This window comes from Pan paniscus, chromosome 18 (genome assembly GCF_029289425.2).
Source record: "Pan paniscus chromosome 18, NHGRI_mPanPan1-v2.0_pri, whole genome shotgun sequence".
In the NCBI taxonomy this organism is placed as follows: Eukaryota; Metazoa; Chordata; class Mammalia; order Primates; family Hominidae; genus Pan; species Pan paniscus.
Genome location: NC_073267.2, coordinates 75,893,631 through 75,908,804, shown reverse-complemented (window position 1 = coordinate 75,908,804; position 15,174 = coordinate 75,893,631). Strand labels below are relative to the sequence as shown.

At 46.7% G+C, this 15,174-nt stretch overlaps 1 protein-coding gene across 1 annotated transcript in view; it reads right to left on the bottom strand.

The window, feature by feature from the left end:
• Positions 1 to 1,565: 1,565 nt before the first annotated feature.
• Positions 1,566 to 15,174, bottom strand: part of CDH5 (cadherin 5) — a 38,244-nt gene continuing 24,635 nt past the window's right edge. The window contains exons 7-12 of the mRNA XM_003823693.6: positions 13,929 to 14,176; positions 10,120 to 10,262; positions 8,215 to 8,339; positions 7,768 to 7,873; positions 5,321 to 5,566; positions 1,566 to 3,691 (exon numbers count right to left, since the gene is read on the bottom strand). Of these exons, the coding sequence (XP_003823741.4) occupies positions 3,174 to 3,691; positions 5,321 to 5,566; positions 7,768 to 7,873; positions 8,215 to 8,339; positions 10,120 to 10,262; positions 13,929 to 14,176 (1,386 nt within the window). The 3' untranslated portion in view covers positions 1,566 to 3,173. The remainder of the gene's footprint in view (positions 3,692 to 5,320; positions 5,567 to 7,767; positions 7,874 to 8,214; positions 8,340 to 10,119; positions 10,263 to 13,928; positions 14,177 to 15,174) is intronic.

Here is a 15,174-nt window from a genome sequence, read left to right as displayed (position 1 = left end):
CCTCTGCTCCCCTTGCCCACTTTCGGTAGGCTTGGGACCCAGGGTTGGCTGGAGCAGGCATGTGCAGTGTGGTGAGAAGATTCCAGGCCACTGGGTTTGGGGTACGATAAAATGTACAAATTCAGAGGCAGGCCCTCCTCCACTACGAAGATCACTCTTCCTACCTTAGGGTAAACAGGTTCCAAGCAGAGGAGGTGACCAGGGTGGCCAAGAGCTCAGAGCCAGGCCCCCTTGAAGGTTGGAGTGACAGAGATTGTCTCATCTGGAGGTGTCTTGGGGATGGGGAGGCTTCTTGGAGAAGAAAGTAGTGAACAGATCTCATGGGCTCCAGGGATTGGACAACCGTGAGTTCAGGGAGCAGGTACTTCAGACAGGTGGGAAAACAGCTTAAAAACCAGCTGGAAGGGGTGACATTGGCAGGAATGGCTGAGTAAGGAGCACTTCTCCCCGAGAAAAGCAATGAGAATACTGGCCAAAATTGTCAAAACCAACTTTTTCAGAACTCTGAAAACTAATTCAATCCAGGGTGTACCTATTTTTTTTTTTAAAAACAGCTAAATATTGGTAAGAACAGTGAGCTTGATGGCATTGTCCTTTTTTTTTTTTTTTTTTTTTTTTTTAAATAGAGACTAGGTCTCACTATGTTGCCCAGGCTGGTCTCAAACTCCTATATTCAAGCAATCCTCCCTCCTCAGCCTCCTAAAGTGTTGGGATTACAGGCATGAGCCACCACACCTGGCAGAGCTTGATGGCATTTTAACTTGCCCTAGTCCCATCCCCTTCTCCTGAGACCTATGGTAGCCTTGAACCCAGTGGATTCATAATCATGGTGAAAACCAGCAGCCTAGAGACAAACAGATCAGAACAGGGTTGGAGCTTCTGCAAAGTCTAATTCCCAGATAACTGTCATTATTCAACTTGTCTGGTAGTTCCCTGGAAGAAACTCCACTTGCAAGGCTGTGTTCTTTTGATCTGACTTGATACCCATTCAATACACACAGCCTTTTCTCTGAGGTTATTTGTTGAAAGTAATCAGTGGCAATTGTTTAACGTTGCAGCTGCCTGAGGCAGTGATAGTGGCTGGGGCAAATAAGAAGCTAAAAAAAATTTTAAAAGGAAAAGTTAAGGAATGAGCTGTCCATAGAGGCTTTGAAAAGCTTTGGCATATTCCTAGGAATCTATAATGTCCCCTTTTCTGTAAGTTCCTCTGATGATGGTGGTGGTGGTGTGTGTGCATGTGTGTGTGTATGTGTATTTGTGCATGCATGTGCATGCTTGTATGCATGTTTATATGTTTGTGCATGTGTGTGTGTTTCACAAGTGCTCTCTCAGCTCTAGAAATGGAAGAATCTCAAAGGTTTTCTTTCTCTTTTTTTGAGACAGGATCTCACTCTGTCACCCAGGCTGGAGTGTAGTGGTGCGTTCAGAGCTCAGTGAAGCCTTGATCTCCCAGGCTGAAGTGATTCTCCTATCTCAGCCTCCCAAGTAGCTGGGACCACAGGTGCCTGCCACCATGCCTGGCTAATTAATTTTTTTTTGGTAGAGATAGGGTCTGCCTATGTTGCCCAGGCTAAAGATTTTTCTTTATTTAGGTATAAAAAAATACAGTACTTGTCATGCACCAGTTTGGCCAATATATAGACATTATCTGTAGAGCAATTACTACAATTATAGAAAATAGAAGGTTACAGGAATTATTTTTCCAACTAAAAAACCTGAATTAATATTGTTAGCCTAAATAACAACCTGCTTATTATGCAAAAACCCTTCATCTATATGTCTGTGAGAGCTAGAAACTTGTAAGTATCATTAGTAAAAAAATCATTATAAGAAGCTAGTTATCGGTTAAAACAAACAAGTCAGTGTTATCTACAATCCCTTGCAGTGTGAGGGGCTTTGCCCAGAGGGAACCTCGGTCCATGATGAAGGGTGAGCTGGGTGTCTCCTTCCCTGCCCCTCTCTGTTGACTGATGCCACTTCTCCAAGGTGTGTTTGCAGTGAAACGTTCCAGTGGAAGATGCATGGGTGACCACAGAGGTTGGGCAGGGCAGGGCCTTGCCTTCTGCAAGGTGTGCCTGAGGGTCAGTTCCCTGAGATGTGACAACAGCGAGGTGTAAAGGCACATGGCTCGGCTCCGTCATGCAGTCATGAGTGGGTTTGGACATTGTCCAGTCTTGCTAAAGGCCACATCTTGGGTTCCTCTAAACCAAGGGATAAGGAGTAGACAGAGAAAAGAAAGAGAGCATGGACTGGCGACCAGGTGAGGCAGAGAAGGGGAGAGGTCTTCTGCTCTGGGAACATCTGCCCCTTCTCAGGCAAAACTGGAGGGGTGCTGAGGAGTCTCAAAGCAAGGTCTCAGCTCTTCCAGGCCTTCTCCAGAGGGGGTGGGTGTGGAGGTGGCCCTCACCCTGTGATCTGTCACTCCTGATCTCCACTGCCCCTCCAGAATGAATTCACAGTTGCTTCAAAGTTTAATAAGCCATTTCCCTGAATGTGGTTCAGTGCTCAGTACAGCACAGTTACTGGCATGGCAGGCCAGTGAGGTCACTTCAGGATCCAAGGTCAGGAGCTGCCATGGGGCCCCTTCCTCCCTCTTGACAGGCTGGAGAGGGGTTGGGGAGTGGTGGGGCACTTGGAGTGGAGTATGGAGTTGGAGCAGGGCTAGGGCTCCCGAGAGAGGGCATGATGGTCAGTCTCCCTTGGGAATGGGCTGCAGAGAATCCTGCCCCACAAGTCAAGCTGTCCAGGCCTTTGCCTCCAGGCAGATAGGCACCAGGACCTCACCAGCCTTACCAGGGCGTTCAGGGACCCTAGAAAAAGACCCTGCAGCAGTTAAACACAGTCTGTTTTGCTTTGCAGCCTTGGGGAGCCAGAGGAAGTCTTTGAGTTAGACGGCGGTCTGTGGGTGACAGGGTTATGTGGATGTCTGAGCCCAGACAGAACACCAGCCTGGATTTGCCAGCATTTGAGAATAGTCATCACTGACATATATTCCTGGATATTTCAGGAACCTGGAGTTTGCTATCCCAAGGCTGATGAGGTCTCTGGGACCCACGAGGAAGGGGTGCTGGGCTGGGGAGTCACTGCCATTTTTGGAGGCTGTGGTGCCTGGCGTCTGACTGGCCTGGGCTGCAGGGGGTTTGGGCCCCCAGGCCCAGAGTGACCTCGGCCGCCTAATACAGCAGCTCCTCCCGGGGGTCCGAGCCATACAGCTCAGCCAGCATCTTAAACCTGGGTCCCCAGTCGTTAAGGAAGTCGTAATCCACGTCAGAGTCGGATGAGTCGGTGCCCAGGGAGCTGAGGGACTCGGCTATGGACTCGGAGCCCTCGTAGCCGTAGATGTGCAGCGTGTCGTAGGGGGGGCCGTCGCCGTCGTGGTCCGCCTCGTCCTTCTTCACCTCGATCATGGCTGCCATCTCCCCGGGCCCTCCGTGTGCCCCAGGCGCGTGCCTCGGTGGCTTCTGCACCTGCGCATAGAGGGAAGGCCGGGCGTCCAGCGCGGGCCGCGGGGGCTTGGCCCCGCCGCGGCGCACCGAGTTGAGCACCGACACATCGTAGCTGGTGGTGTCCATCTCGCCGCCGCCCTCCTCGTCGTAGGTGACGAGCTGCTCGTGGATCTCCGGCACGCTCTTGCCGTGCGCGCGGGCCTGCTTCCGGAGCCGCCGCCGCAGGAAGATGAGCAGGGTGATCACTGCAGCCAGGGAGCCGAGCGGCAGAGTCAGACAAGGCTGGGGGCCTGGGCGGCCCCCCATGCCCCCATCCCCACTGCCCCCTGCAACCCCACCCCCACGCCCTCCCAGCATGCCCATCCCTTTGACCCCCCCCTTCCCCTGCAACCCCATCCTTTTGGCCCCCCTTCCCCTGCAACCCCATCCCCGCCGTTCCCCCATACCCCCATCCCCGCCATCCCCCTACACCCCGTCCCTGCCGCTCCCCCGCACACTCATCCCCACCTCGCCCGACACTCCCACCGCTGCCGTTCCCCCACACCCATGGGCAGGTGCGGATGCTCAGCCTGTGGGAATCTCTGAGGGGTGTGGCTATGTGAGGGTCTTGGATCCCTAAGGAGGGGTAGACCTTGAAGTGCAGAGAGCTTCTAAAATTAGGCTCAGGCCTTCTAGCTTTGAGTTACTGAACAAACTACTATATACATAAGTAAAGCTGGGATGCCCTGGAAGGCAGCCCTGCCCCCCAGCCTCAGTTTCCTTGTCTGTAAAATGGAAATGATGACCTCCCTGCTCTGTTTATATTTGGGAGGATGGTTGTGAGGTCAAATGCAATTCTATTTGTGGTGGGGATGCCATCATCATCATTAATTATTAATAAAGGAGAAATCTCTGCTGGAGAAGTCCCAGAAGTGGGGCATACCGAGGCCACTCTCAGGAGGGCTACAGGCAGGAGAGGCCTGGAATCTGTATTGCAGGTGCCCCGTGGCTGTATCCAGGCCTTGCCATGAGTGCCAGGGTGATCTCTAATCACCTGAGGGCTTCCTCTGGAGGATCAGCCCCTGCTGCGTCTCATGGCAAGTGAAATGCAGGATACAGTACATCACTGTGCTCCCTCGGTGGGATGATGCTGGGGGGTGGCCCCACGCTGCCTCCCGGCAACCCTATGGGAGGAGGCTCCAGTTCCTCACGATGGGAACATTCCACCTTCGCTGGCCTCCTCCCTTCCCAGCTTCACTCCCCCTCTGCCTTAGGAGGTATCCAGGGAAATAAACCACCTCCCAAATAAACCACTTCCACCCCAATCCTCATCCCAGGGCTGCTCCCTGGGAAATCCAAACTAAGGCCTACAATGCTCCTAACATTTCTGAGGCCCAAACAAGAAAAAAAATATGTATCAAGGCCGGAGGAATTCTATAAAAAGAAAGAAAGCACGTGGAGACAATCTAAACTAGAAGTTTTTAAACTTTCCATTTTAGAACTGGATCCTTTTTCCTTTTTCAAAAATAGGTTTTATGTAAATACATGCCCAGAACAATGCCTGGCACACAGTAAATGCTGAAAATATCTAAGTGGAAGGAGTGACTGTTATGTATAAGTTATTTTAAAGTGATACTGGCCTGATGCATGGGGGAGGAGTCCTGAGTCCCACCCCCTCCTCCTCCCTGGCTCATCCCCCACCGTGAGCACCCAGGTGGTTGGAGCTCACATCCTGCATCCTGCACATGAACTGGCTAAGGGCTGCATTGCAGATTGGAGGCAGGGTTGGGCCTGAACCTCTGGCCTCTACTTTTCCTGTGAAGCTTCCCCGCCTCCCAACACCTTCCATCCCCTTCCACCCACTGTGTCTTCTCCCCACCCTGCCCAGCACTGACCTGTGATGGTGAGGATGCAGAGTAAGATGGCTACCACTGCCTGGATGCTCACGCCCACCTGGGCGGCCATATCCTCGCAGAAGGTGAACTCGCCCTGCTCGTTGCACTTGCACACGGCCACGGTCAGCGTGCTGGTGCCCGTGCGACTTGGCATCCCATTGTCTGAGATGACCACGGGTAGGAAGTGGACCTTGGTATGCTCCCGGTCAAACTGCCCATACTTGACTGTGATGTTGGCCGTGTTATCTGGAAACACCAAGGCCTCGGAGTCAGGCTTTGCCATCTGCACAGATGGGGAAACCTGGCTCCTCCAGGAAGCCCTCCCTGACTGCACCAGCCTGCGTGCTCCCTGGGCTGCTTTTCTGCCCTTTGCACCCAGCGCCTCTTGTTTCAGCCATCTGAGTGCAGGTCTGTTCCTCCACAGAGGGGATATTTTGGGGCAGCTGCTTTGACCCAATCTCCAAGAATGCCTTGGTGAAAGAAGGTCAAATCCTTTGCCTTCTGTATTTGTGGGCAACTGATGCCTCTCCCCTTCCTCTTCCCTAACCCCACTCCAGTAACAGGAGGTTTTCTCTTTCAGCTCAATTAATTAATGCTCCGTTTCAAGCTTTGACAAGCAGTGGGGAAAAATAAAGTTTTAAAAAGTCTTTTAGCATTAGGCTAATTTCTAAGGCAGCTTCTGCTCTCTCTGAAAATCCATTGTTACATTGTTGAAAACAGTAAAAACAATGGGCATGTCCCTTGGGGCACAGAGAAAATGATTACATATAGAATTGCGGGTTTCCCAGGCAGTTTGGAACTGGGAAATGCTTTTGTCCAAATATTGGCCCCGCCCACCTTCCCAGATCCAATCAGTGGTTTCCTGTACCCAAGAATCCCCCAGGGAGCTTTAAAAACATGCTGATTTTCAGACCCCTATGCTCACACACACTTCTTATTCAGTGGTTCTGGGCAGAGGCCAGATAATCTGCCTTTTGCAGGGTCCCAGGAGGTTGTAATGTCAACGATCAGAGAAGGATCCAGGAACTCCCTACTCCAGGATTTACTTAGCTACACAGGCTCCACACACTGGATTGAAAAACCCAGGAATCCATCTTTTCGATTTTGAATGAAAGCCAATTATATTTCATTATTCATAATTACATTTCAGCATTAAGTCTATTATATTTCAAAATAAACTATATGTCACTGACACTTATGGGAGAAACTAGAGATTTTGACATGCAGGATGTTCATGATATAAGTGAATTTGACACCAACAGACTTGTCTCCTATTGTATATGGGTGTCTTTGGGGTGGCACTGAATCTTTCTACTGTATTGCAGATCCCCACTCTGAGATGGGACTGAGGTGGACATTGGAGAGGGGGTGACATTTTTGCCACATTATTTACTTCTAATGACAACTGGGTGTTGAATGGTCTGTCATTGACTGTCAACACATCAGGGCCACCTTCTCCATCCCACAGGAGTCTCCTTAAGGACTGGTCTGTGGTTGATCCCTCAAGTCTGCCTCCAACTTTCAGGGACCCCACTCCCCAGTCTTCCTTAAATGTAGTAATGGGCTGCTGCAATACAGCCATCCTCATCCACCATAGTTTTGCCCATTAGGGACAGGCAGGAATTCCATCCCATGCTAGGTGAAGGATCACTCTATTTAAACCCAAGGGGAATTTTCTCTATTTTTTTGAGGAAATTTCAGAGGCCATGGAAGCTTGCCTACTTGTGGCTGGAATGAAGTCAACTCAGCATCATCACTCAAGTCAGCACCTACTCCTCAGAAGCTCTGATTGGCTGCTAATGACATCACACGGGCCACCCTGCTAATTGTGAGTAATCATTGTAGCTGAATTAAAACAAAGCTCACTGGATCCTTGGGATTTAGGATTTCACATTTCCAGTTTTGACTCTTTGGGAATGACCTCAAAGTTCCATGTTTAATGTGCAGTTTTGCTGACCCATAGAGCCTCCAGTATGGGAGGGGACTCCTTGGCTAGTTCTTGAACTGAGCTGACTGCCTGCATCCTCACATCTGTTCTGTACTCCTCCTTGCAGGCGATGTGGACTTGGGAGTTTGGATGGAGTGTCTCTGACCATTGCATAGACCAATTGTACAATGTATGTGGCAGAAATTGTACAAAATATCTAATGATTTGAAAATCCCAGTGGGAGCCTGCCCTCAGTTTGTTGGCCTGGTCTTTGACCTTGGTGCCTCAAGACTCAAATAACCTCACCCCGACCCTGTTAGAGCCAACTGACTGCATTTGTTCTTTTTTTGGAGACAGGGTCTCGCTCTGTCGCCCGGGCTGGAGTGCAGTGATGTGATCATAGCTCACTGCAGCCTCAAACTCCTGGGCTCAAGCGATCTTCCTGCCTCAGCCTCCTGAGTAGCTGAGACTACAGGTGTGGGTCATCACGCCCAGCTGAACTGATTACTTTGATGCCTACCGTGATTATCCGTGAGGGTAAAGTTGTTCTCAGTATTCAAGGTGAATGTGAACTTCACGTTTCGTGGTGTTATGTCCTTGTCTATTGCGGAGATCTGCAGGACCAGCTGGAGTGTGGAAGACAGGAGATAGTCAGTGATGGTGGTGGGGTGGTCTGAGGTTTAGCGATGGAGCCTTTGGGTTTAAGTCCTGACCATGGCTGTTTCCCACCTGCAACACTCACCTATTTAGTTCTTCATAAAGCCACTCTTTCTACTTCCCTGCCCCGCCAATCTACTCCCCATATATTCCCTCTGAGCCTCAGTTTCTCCATCTGTAAAATGGGCATAATGTTATTTTCCTCAAGGCTATTGTACAGGGGAACTCCTGTTGACTCTGTTGAGCAGTTCTGCCCCCCAGCCTGCCCCAGGGTGGTGCTGCCTTCCCCTCCCGCCTGAACCAGACTCACCTGGCCATGGGCAGCGTTCTCACACACTTTGGGCTGGTAGGGCTTGGCAAACTCCGGGGCATTGTCATTCTCATCCAAAACTTCAATGTGGACTTGCACAATGGATTCTTTTCCTGTGGGGGTTCCTGCAGGGGAGAAGACTGTCACCATTATGGGCTCAGCTGATGCTGGCCTTGGGGGGTGGAAGATGTGTGGAAGGAGGGCTGCCCTATGGAGGCCACTTTTTGCAGGAGGAGGCTATGGAACAGAGGCCCAGGATGGTGTTCTGGATAAAAGGAGTTTGGTGGGGGGAGGTGTTAAATCTCATCCATAAGGTTTACTGAGGTATTACTTTGATTATGAGAATCAAAAAGGTAAACCACCTAAGTGCATTAAAAAAAATTGTAATTAAATTCCTAAAATTAAAAATTTAATTATTTGATTAAATACATAAAACATAATAAATTAATCATAAAAGAATTGAAAAGGTAAACAACCTAAGTGAGATTGGGTCAGTAAACTAGGCTACTGGAAAAGACTGAAATGGATGGCCACTGACAATGCCTATGTCACTTACATCTTAAACATATAATTAAAAAAAATTTGAAGGCCGGGTGCTGTGGCTCACCCCTGTAATTTCCTACTTTGAAAGGCCTAGAAGGGAGGATTGCTTGGGGCCCAGAGTTGGAGACAAGCCTGGGAAACATGGTGAGACCCCATCTCTACAAAAAAAATTAAGACATTTGCTGGGCAATGTGGTGCACGCCTGTAGTCCCAACTGCTCAGGAGGCTGAAGTGGGAGGATCATTTGAACTCAGGAATTAGAGGCTGCAGTGAGCTGTGATCGTGCCACTGCACTTCATCCTGGACAACAGAGTGAGACCCTGTCTCTCTCTTAAAAAAAAAATTAGTACCATGAGAAAGTGGTTCTGGAATAAGGTTAAGTAAAGGTTAAGTAAAAATGTGGAATATAATATCTTACACAAACATTACAATCTCATGTAAGTATAAAAATATGTATAAAAATAAAAATACATGAATGTGCTAATAGTAACTGTCTCTGCATGGTGGCATTGGTGGGAGGAGTATTTTCTTCTCTTTTTCTGTATTTTCTGTATTTTAAACCATTTAAATGTAAAGAGTCTATGAATGGGATTATGTGGAGGAGAAAGAAGCAAAGACTGATCTGGCCAAACATGCAGGAGTCCATTACAGTTTGGGGCAGCAGCTGTGCTGGCAGAAGTGAGTCTGGGTGGGCCCGGCAGGCGCCAGGGATCCTTGGCCTAGCGGGCTCCTGGGTAAAGTGGGAGTATTAATAGTTCTCCTGGAGGGTGATTGTGATTTTCTAATATAGATAAAGGATGCAAAACTCCAACTCTTGCCCCTCCCTCTGGCAAAAATTACACAACTTCTAGAGAACCTCACAATCTCAAAGTTGGAAGCTGCTTCACATTTTGAATTCTACCTATTAACTGGTGCATAAACACCCTCTGAAGGAACATTTCCCAAACAGCCATGATACTAAGAATCATGGGACCCTTGTTAAATGCACATCTCTGGCTCACTGGACCAGAACCTGCAGGGTGGAGTAGAGCTTTATGCTTAATAGGTGACTTGGGTGATTCTCGTCACAGAGACATCTGCGCAGCCTGTTTCATGACAGTGGTTTTCAAACTGTGACATGCATGAGATTCCGATTCAGTGTGGGGGTGAGGCCCGAGATGCAACAAGGTCTCAGGGGATGTTGATACTGCTGGGTTCAAGGACCACACTTGGGCATGGAAGCTCTATAGCATCCCAACCAGCGGGTGCTTCAGCAGGCACTTCTAATACGTCTAGAGACCCCAAATTATTGATTATGCCAGTTTTGGAAGAATGAGGGAAAAGGAAAAGAATCCAGGTGCCCTGGCAGATGTGGCCACTCACCAGTGGAATCCAGTTCTTTGGCCTCCACAGTCAGGTTATACCAGGGGTAGACTTCTCTGTCCAGTTCTTTCTCATTGTAAATGTCCCCCTTTTTTGTGACTCGGAAGAATTGGCCCTTGTCACTGGTCCTGCGGATGGAGTATCTGCCCAGGGGAGAGAGTTTCATGGCTTTCCATTGTTCTTTGCTGAGTCTACACTCCTCAGCATGATGGACAAGGCCCTTCTGCATCTGTCCCCTGCATCCCACTCCATGCCCCTCTCTCACTGCTCATTGCACTCTGCCACTCAGACAAGAGCGGACCTACACAGAGGGATTCAGGATAGCAAGATAATGTCTTTGATCTTAGTTACATTGCCATCACTGGACTGGAGGTGGTACCTGAGACCATCAGATGCACTTTCAGAGCTGAACAGGTGACATCACACCATAGCTGGGACTTGTTTTAGTGATTAATGAAAAGATCATTGGGCAAGAGCCAGGAAGGAATACAAAAAGAGCTGGAAGAGATAAGAAGTAATTACAAAGAAATTAACTTTGTGAAATAAAAAACTTAAAAAGTTCTTTCAGAAATCAGGAAAAATCTATGGAAAGATAAATATATATGTTTTGTGTACATAGGAATAATAGTTGCTATTAATGAGGAAAATCCCAGAACAAACAGAACAGAAGAAATAACAAAAAAAAAAAAAAAGAAAAGAAAAGAAAAGAAAACTTTCCTGATCTGAAGAAAGGCTTGAGTCTACAGATTATAAGATGTCATTGACATCAGGCATCATTGAAAAAAACCCCAATATTTAGGCATATCCTGATGACACTTACAAATTTCAAGGCTGTGTGAAGAAACTGAAAAGAGTCCAGACAGAAAGAAATAATTTCCTTATGAAGAAAGAAAAATCAGATTTGCCTCAGATGCCCCCACAAAATTAAATACTAGAATACATTGATAGTATTTTTGAAGGGAAGTGTTTATAATCTGAGGATTATATGAATACATCTAGATGTTATTAGAAGGCAAGGTTGGGCATGGTGGCTCACATCTGTAATTTGAGTGCTTTGGGAGGGGCTGAAGCTGGAGGTTTGCTTGAGGCCAGGAGTTCAAGACCAGCCCAGGTGACAGAGTGAGACCCTGTCTCACCAAAAAAAAAAAAAAAAAAAAAATTAGCCTGGTGTGGTGGTGTGTGCCTGTAGTCCCAGATACTCAGAGGCTGAGGTGGGAGGGTTGCTTCAGCCTAGATGTTCAAGGCTGTAGTGAGCTATGGTTGTGCCACTGCACTCTAGCCTGGGTGACAGAGGAAGAACCTGTCCCCCCCACCCCCCAAAAAAGGCAAAGAACTAAGATATTTGTGTCCTGAATTTTTTTTTGAAAACTTACTGTATCTAACTAAACATCTCAATATAAAGTAAAACCTGGCATGGGAAGAATTAAAACAAAACTATTGATTTGTTTATCATACATAGAAAAGCAACGGGTGTGTGTATGTGTATAATAGTTTTAACTAGAAAATATAGGTCCAAGAAAACATTTTAAATTTTGCAGACAGAAGTAAATCTCAGTGGTAGAAATAAAAATGGATGCACCTCATCCAAATATCTAGGAGAAAAAAAAATAAAGAAACATAGACTGTATAGCAAAGATGAGGAAAAAGAAAAAAGCCATTAAGTTTGATAAATGAGAAATGTAAAACAAGATAAAAGAAGTAACATCAAACATATCAATTATGATGAAAAATGTAAATAGGTTAAACACAAAGCATTTCAGTTTAGATTAAAAAGCAAAGCCAAATGCATTCTTGTTTTCAAGAGACAACTTAATGCCAAATGACCTGGAAAAGTTAAAAGTAAAGGTTGGAAAATTTGCATTAGGCGAATATGAATAACAGGAAAACAGGACTAACAAATGTAACATCAAGAAACAGAATTAAAGGCAAAATATTTAAGCAGAACAAATTGGCTAATTACATTCGGATGAAAGTTACAAACCATAATGAAGATAAAATAGTTGCAAACCTTTGTTAACTGAATAGAAAAATTTAAATACATAAAGTCAAAACTTAGATATTCTAGGAAGAAGTGGACACAAATACAATTGTATCACATCACAGAACAAGCTAAAGCAAAACAAAAAAAAAACACCCTATGACTTGTAAATGAAAATAATCAAGTCAATCTCTTAAATAAACCCTTGGATCAAAGGAGAAACAAAAATTATAATTACAGGCTATTTAGAAAAGAATGGCAATGAAGAGTAGTCCCAAAACTTAGGATATGAGGCCAAAATGGAAGAACATATTTTGTCCTTAATAAGAAGACTTAATACCCTTGAAACATTAGCTATACCAAAATTAATATATAAACACTAATGTTTATAATATACAAACACTAGAATTCTAATGTTTAAAAAAACCTGGATACAAAATTTTAAATTTCACAAAAGAAAAAATGAGAGTTGACAAAAAGTTATATCAAATAAAAAAGCAACATGGGAAGGACTTTTATGTATATCTAAGATCTAGTGTAAAGCTATATGGTTTGGATCTGTGTCCCCACTGAATCTCATGTCGAAATGTAATCCCCAGTGTTGGAGGTGGGCCCTGGTGGGAGGTGGATAGACCATGGGACAGAGTTCTCATGAATGGGTTAGCACCATCCCCCAGGTTCTATTCTCAAGATAGTGAGTTATCATGAGACCAGGTTGTTGAAAAGTGTGTAACAACTCTCTTCCCACTCCTGTTCTGGCCGTGTAAGACGTGCCTGCTTCCCCAGGACTGTAAGTTTCCTGAGGCCTCCCCAGAAGGAGAAGCCACTATACTTCCTGTTAAACCTCTTTTCTTTACAAATTACCCAGTCTTAACTATTTCTTTATAGGAGAATGAACTTATACAAGCTAGTAGAATAAAACAGAATAGCTTTGCTATAGAATGATGGATAGGACAGAGAATTAGAAGTAGATACAGGTATATACAGAAAACTTAGCATATAATGAAGGTGGGAAAACGATGACTTATCATTATAATATTTAGTAAATGGTGCTGGCAAAATCAGCTATGCATCTACAATAAAATAAGATTGAATTGAATTTATACTTACTATTGCATATTATATGGCTCTAAAAAGTATCTGTTGGAACTATATCATTTTTTTCTAAAGATTGTAAAAGAGAAATTTAGTTAAGATGGAGAGCAAATATCGATGAAACGAGCATGGCATGATCCAAAAAAATTTTAAAACAATCAAACATCAAAAGCAAACAGACAACAACAAACCCACCATAAATGCATCCACATGTTTGTGTGGACACGAAAAGAAAGGAGCAATAGGACCAGGTTAGGCCACGAACATGAGTTATCTGAGAGTGGGGGTTATCAGTGTTTTCTTGGTAGATCTCTGTGCTGTTTCACTGTATAAAATGAACACTTCTTACTTTTGTGGTTTGGGAAAGATAGATTCAAGAATACAGTTTTAGTGAAGGGGCCTCTGGTGTGTCGTCTGATTGGTTGCTTTCTTGACTGTCAGATCTTACCACATAGGACTGGTGAGAGCTGTGGTGCAGAGAATAAGCCTTCAAGGCCGGACAGAGGACAAGTAGCTCTGGATGCCCAGGACCATGCTAGGTGGGGGAGCCCGGGCAGGTCAAGATGCCAGGCTGCCAAGTGCAAGAGCTTGGGCTTCTGGTCTTGCCTCTGTCACTTTCCCTGTAAGTGCTAGGAGAAGCCAGTTCCCCTCTCTGAGTCCTGGCCTCAGACCAGCAGGCATAGGAACATCCAGGCCGGATTGTCCTTATCATCCTCATGGACACACGCCCCCTTACCCAATGCTATGCCTAGCCGCATCAGGGTCCATGGCCAGCACTGTGCCAATCAGAGGCTTCTTCTGGTTTTCCTTCAGCTGGAAGTGGTAGAAAGGCTGCTGGAAAATGGGGGGCTCGTCCACATCTGTGATGTTGATAATGACCTGGGCTCTGTTTCCCGCGGGAGGGCTCATGTATCGGAGGTCGATGGTGGGGTCTGTGGCCTCGACGATGAAGCTGTATTGCTGGATGTATTCATAATCCAGAGGCTGCGTAAGAAAAAAGGATGGTGAGTGCCTGCTCTGGGCCAAGCATGTGTGTGGCATATGATCTGCACAGCAACCATGCAAGGTAGTACCAGGATGACACCCATTTTATAGATGAGGGGCCCATGGCCTTGACAAGTGATATTTCTGAGGTCATCAAGACAGCGGCTGGGCCTGGTGTCTGTCTTCAGCTGCTCCCCATTTCATCTCAGCAGCCTCATGGCCATACCCACAACCCTGGCTGTGTGCCTGGCCCTATTTCCAGCGTTTGGGACATGGAATGGATCAACTATGGTCCTGCTCTTAAGGGCGTCACTAGTGGTTCTACCCACAGGTCCTTAAGGACAGGCTTTTTCTTTGTTCTTGAGACAGAATATTGCTCTTGGTGCCCAGATTGGAGTGCAATGGCACGATCTCCGCTCACTGCAACTTCCACCTCCCAGGTTCAAGTGATTCTCCTGCCTCAGCCTTCCAAGTAGCTGGGATTACAGGCACCTGCCACCATGCCCGGCTAATTTTGGTATTTTTAGTAGAGATGGGATTTCACCATATTGGCCAGGCTGGTCTCAAACTCCTGACCTCAGGTGATCCACCTGCCTCGTCCTCCCAAAGTGCTGGGATTAGAGGCGTGAACCACCCGGCCCGGCCGGACATGCTTTTTCTTTATGCCTTTGCTCAAGATCCTTCTCCTGCCCTTGCCTGCCTAGAAAACTCCTACTCATCCCTCAGGAAGCCAAGCAGAAGGTAATCAGATGCTCTCTCAGAAACCCCTCCCAGCAGAGGTAATTGCTCCCTGTTCAGAGCTGCTGTGTATCACTTACACCTGGCTGTACTTTTTTTGTTCATGCATATGTCTTCCCCATTCGCTGAGACCTTTGCTGACACTGGAGGCTGTGTCTGCCTCTCCTTGGTGTTTCCAAGCCCCAGCATGGGGCTGGTTCAGAGAAGGACTCAGGCCCAGGACTTGCAATCCTCTGCATGGCCATTCCAGAGGCATTTTT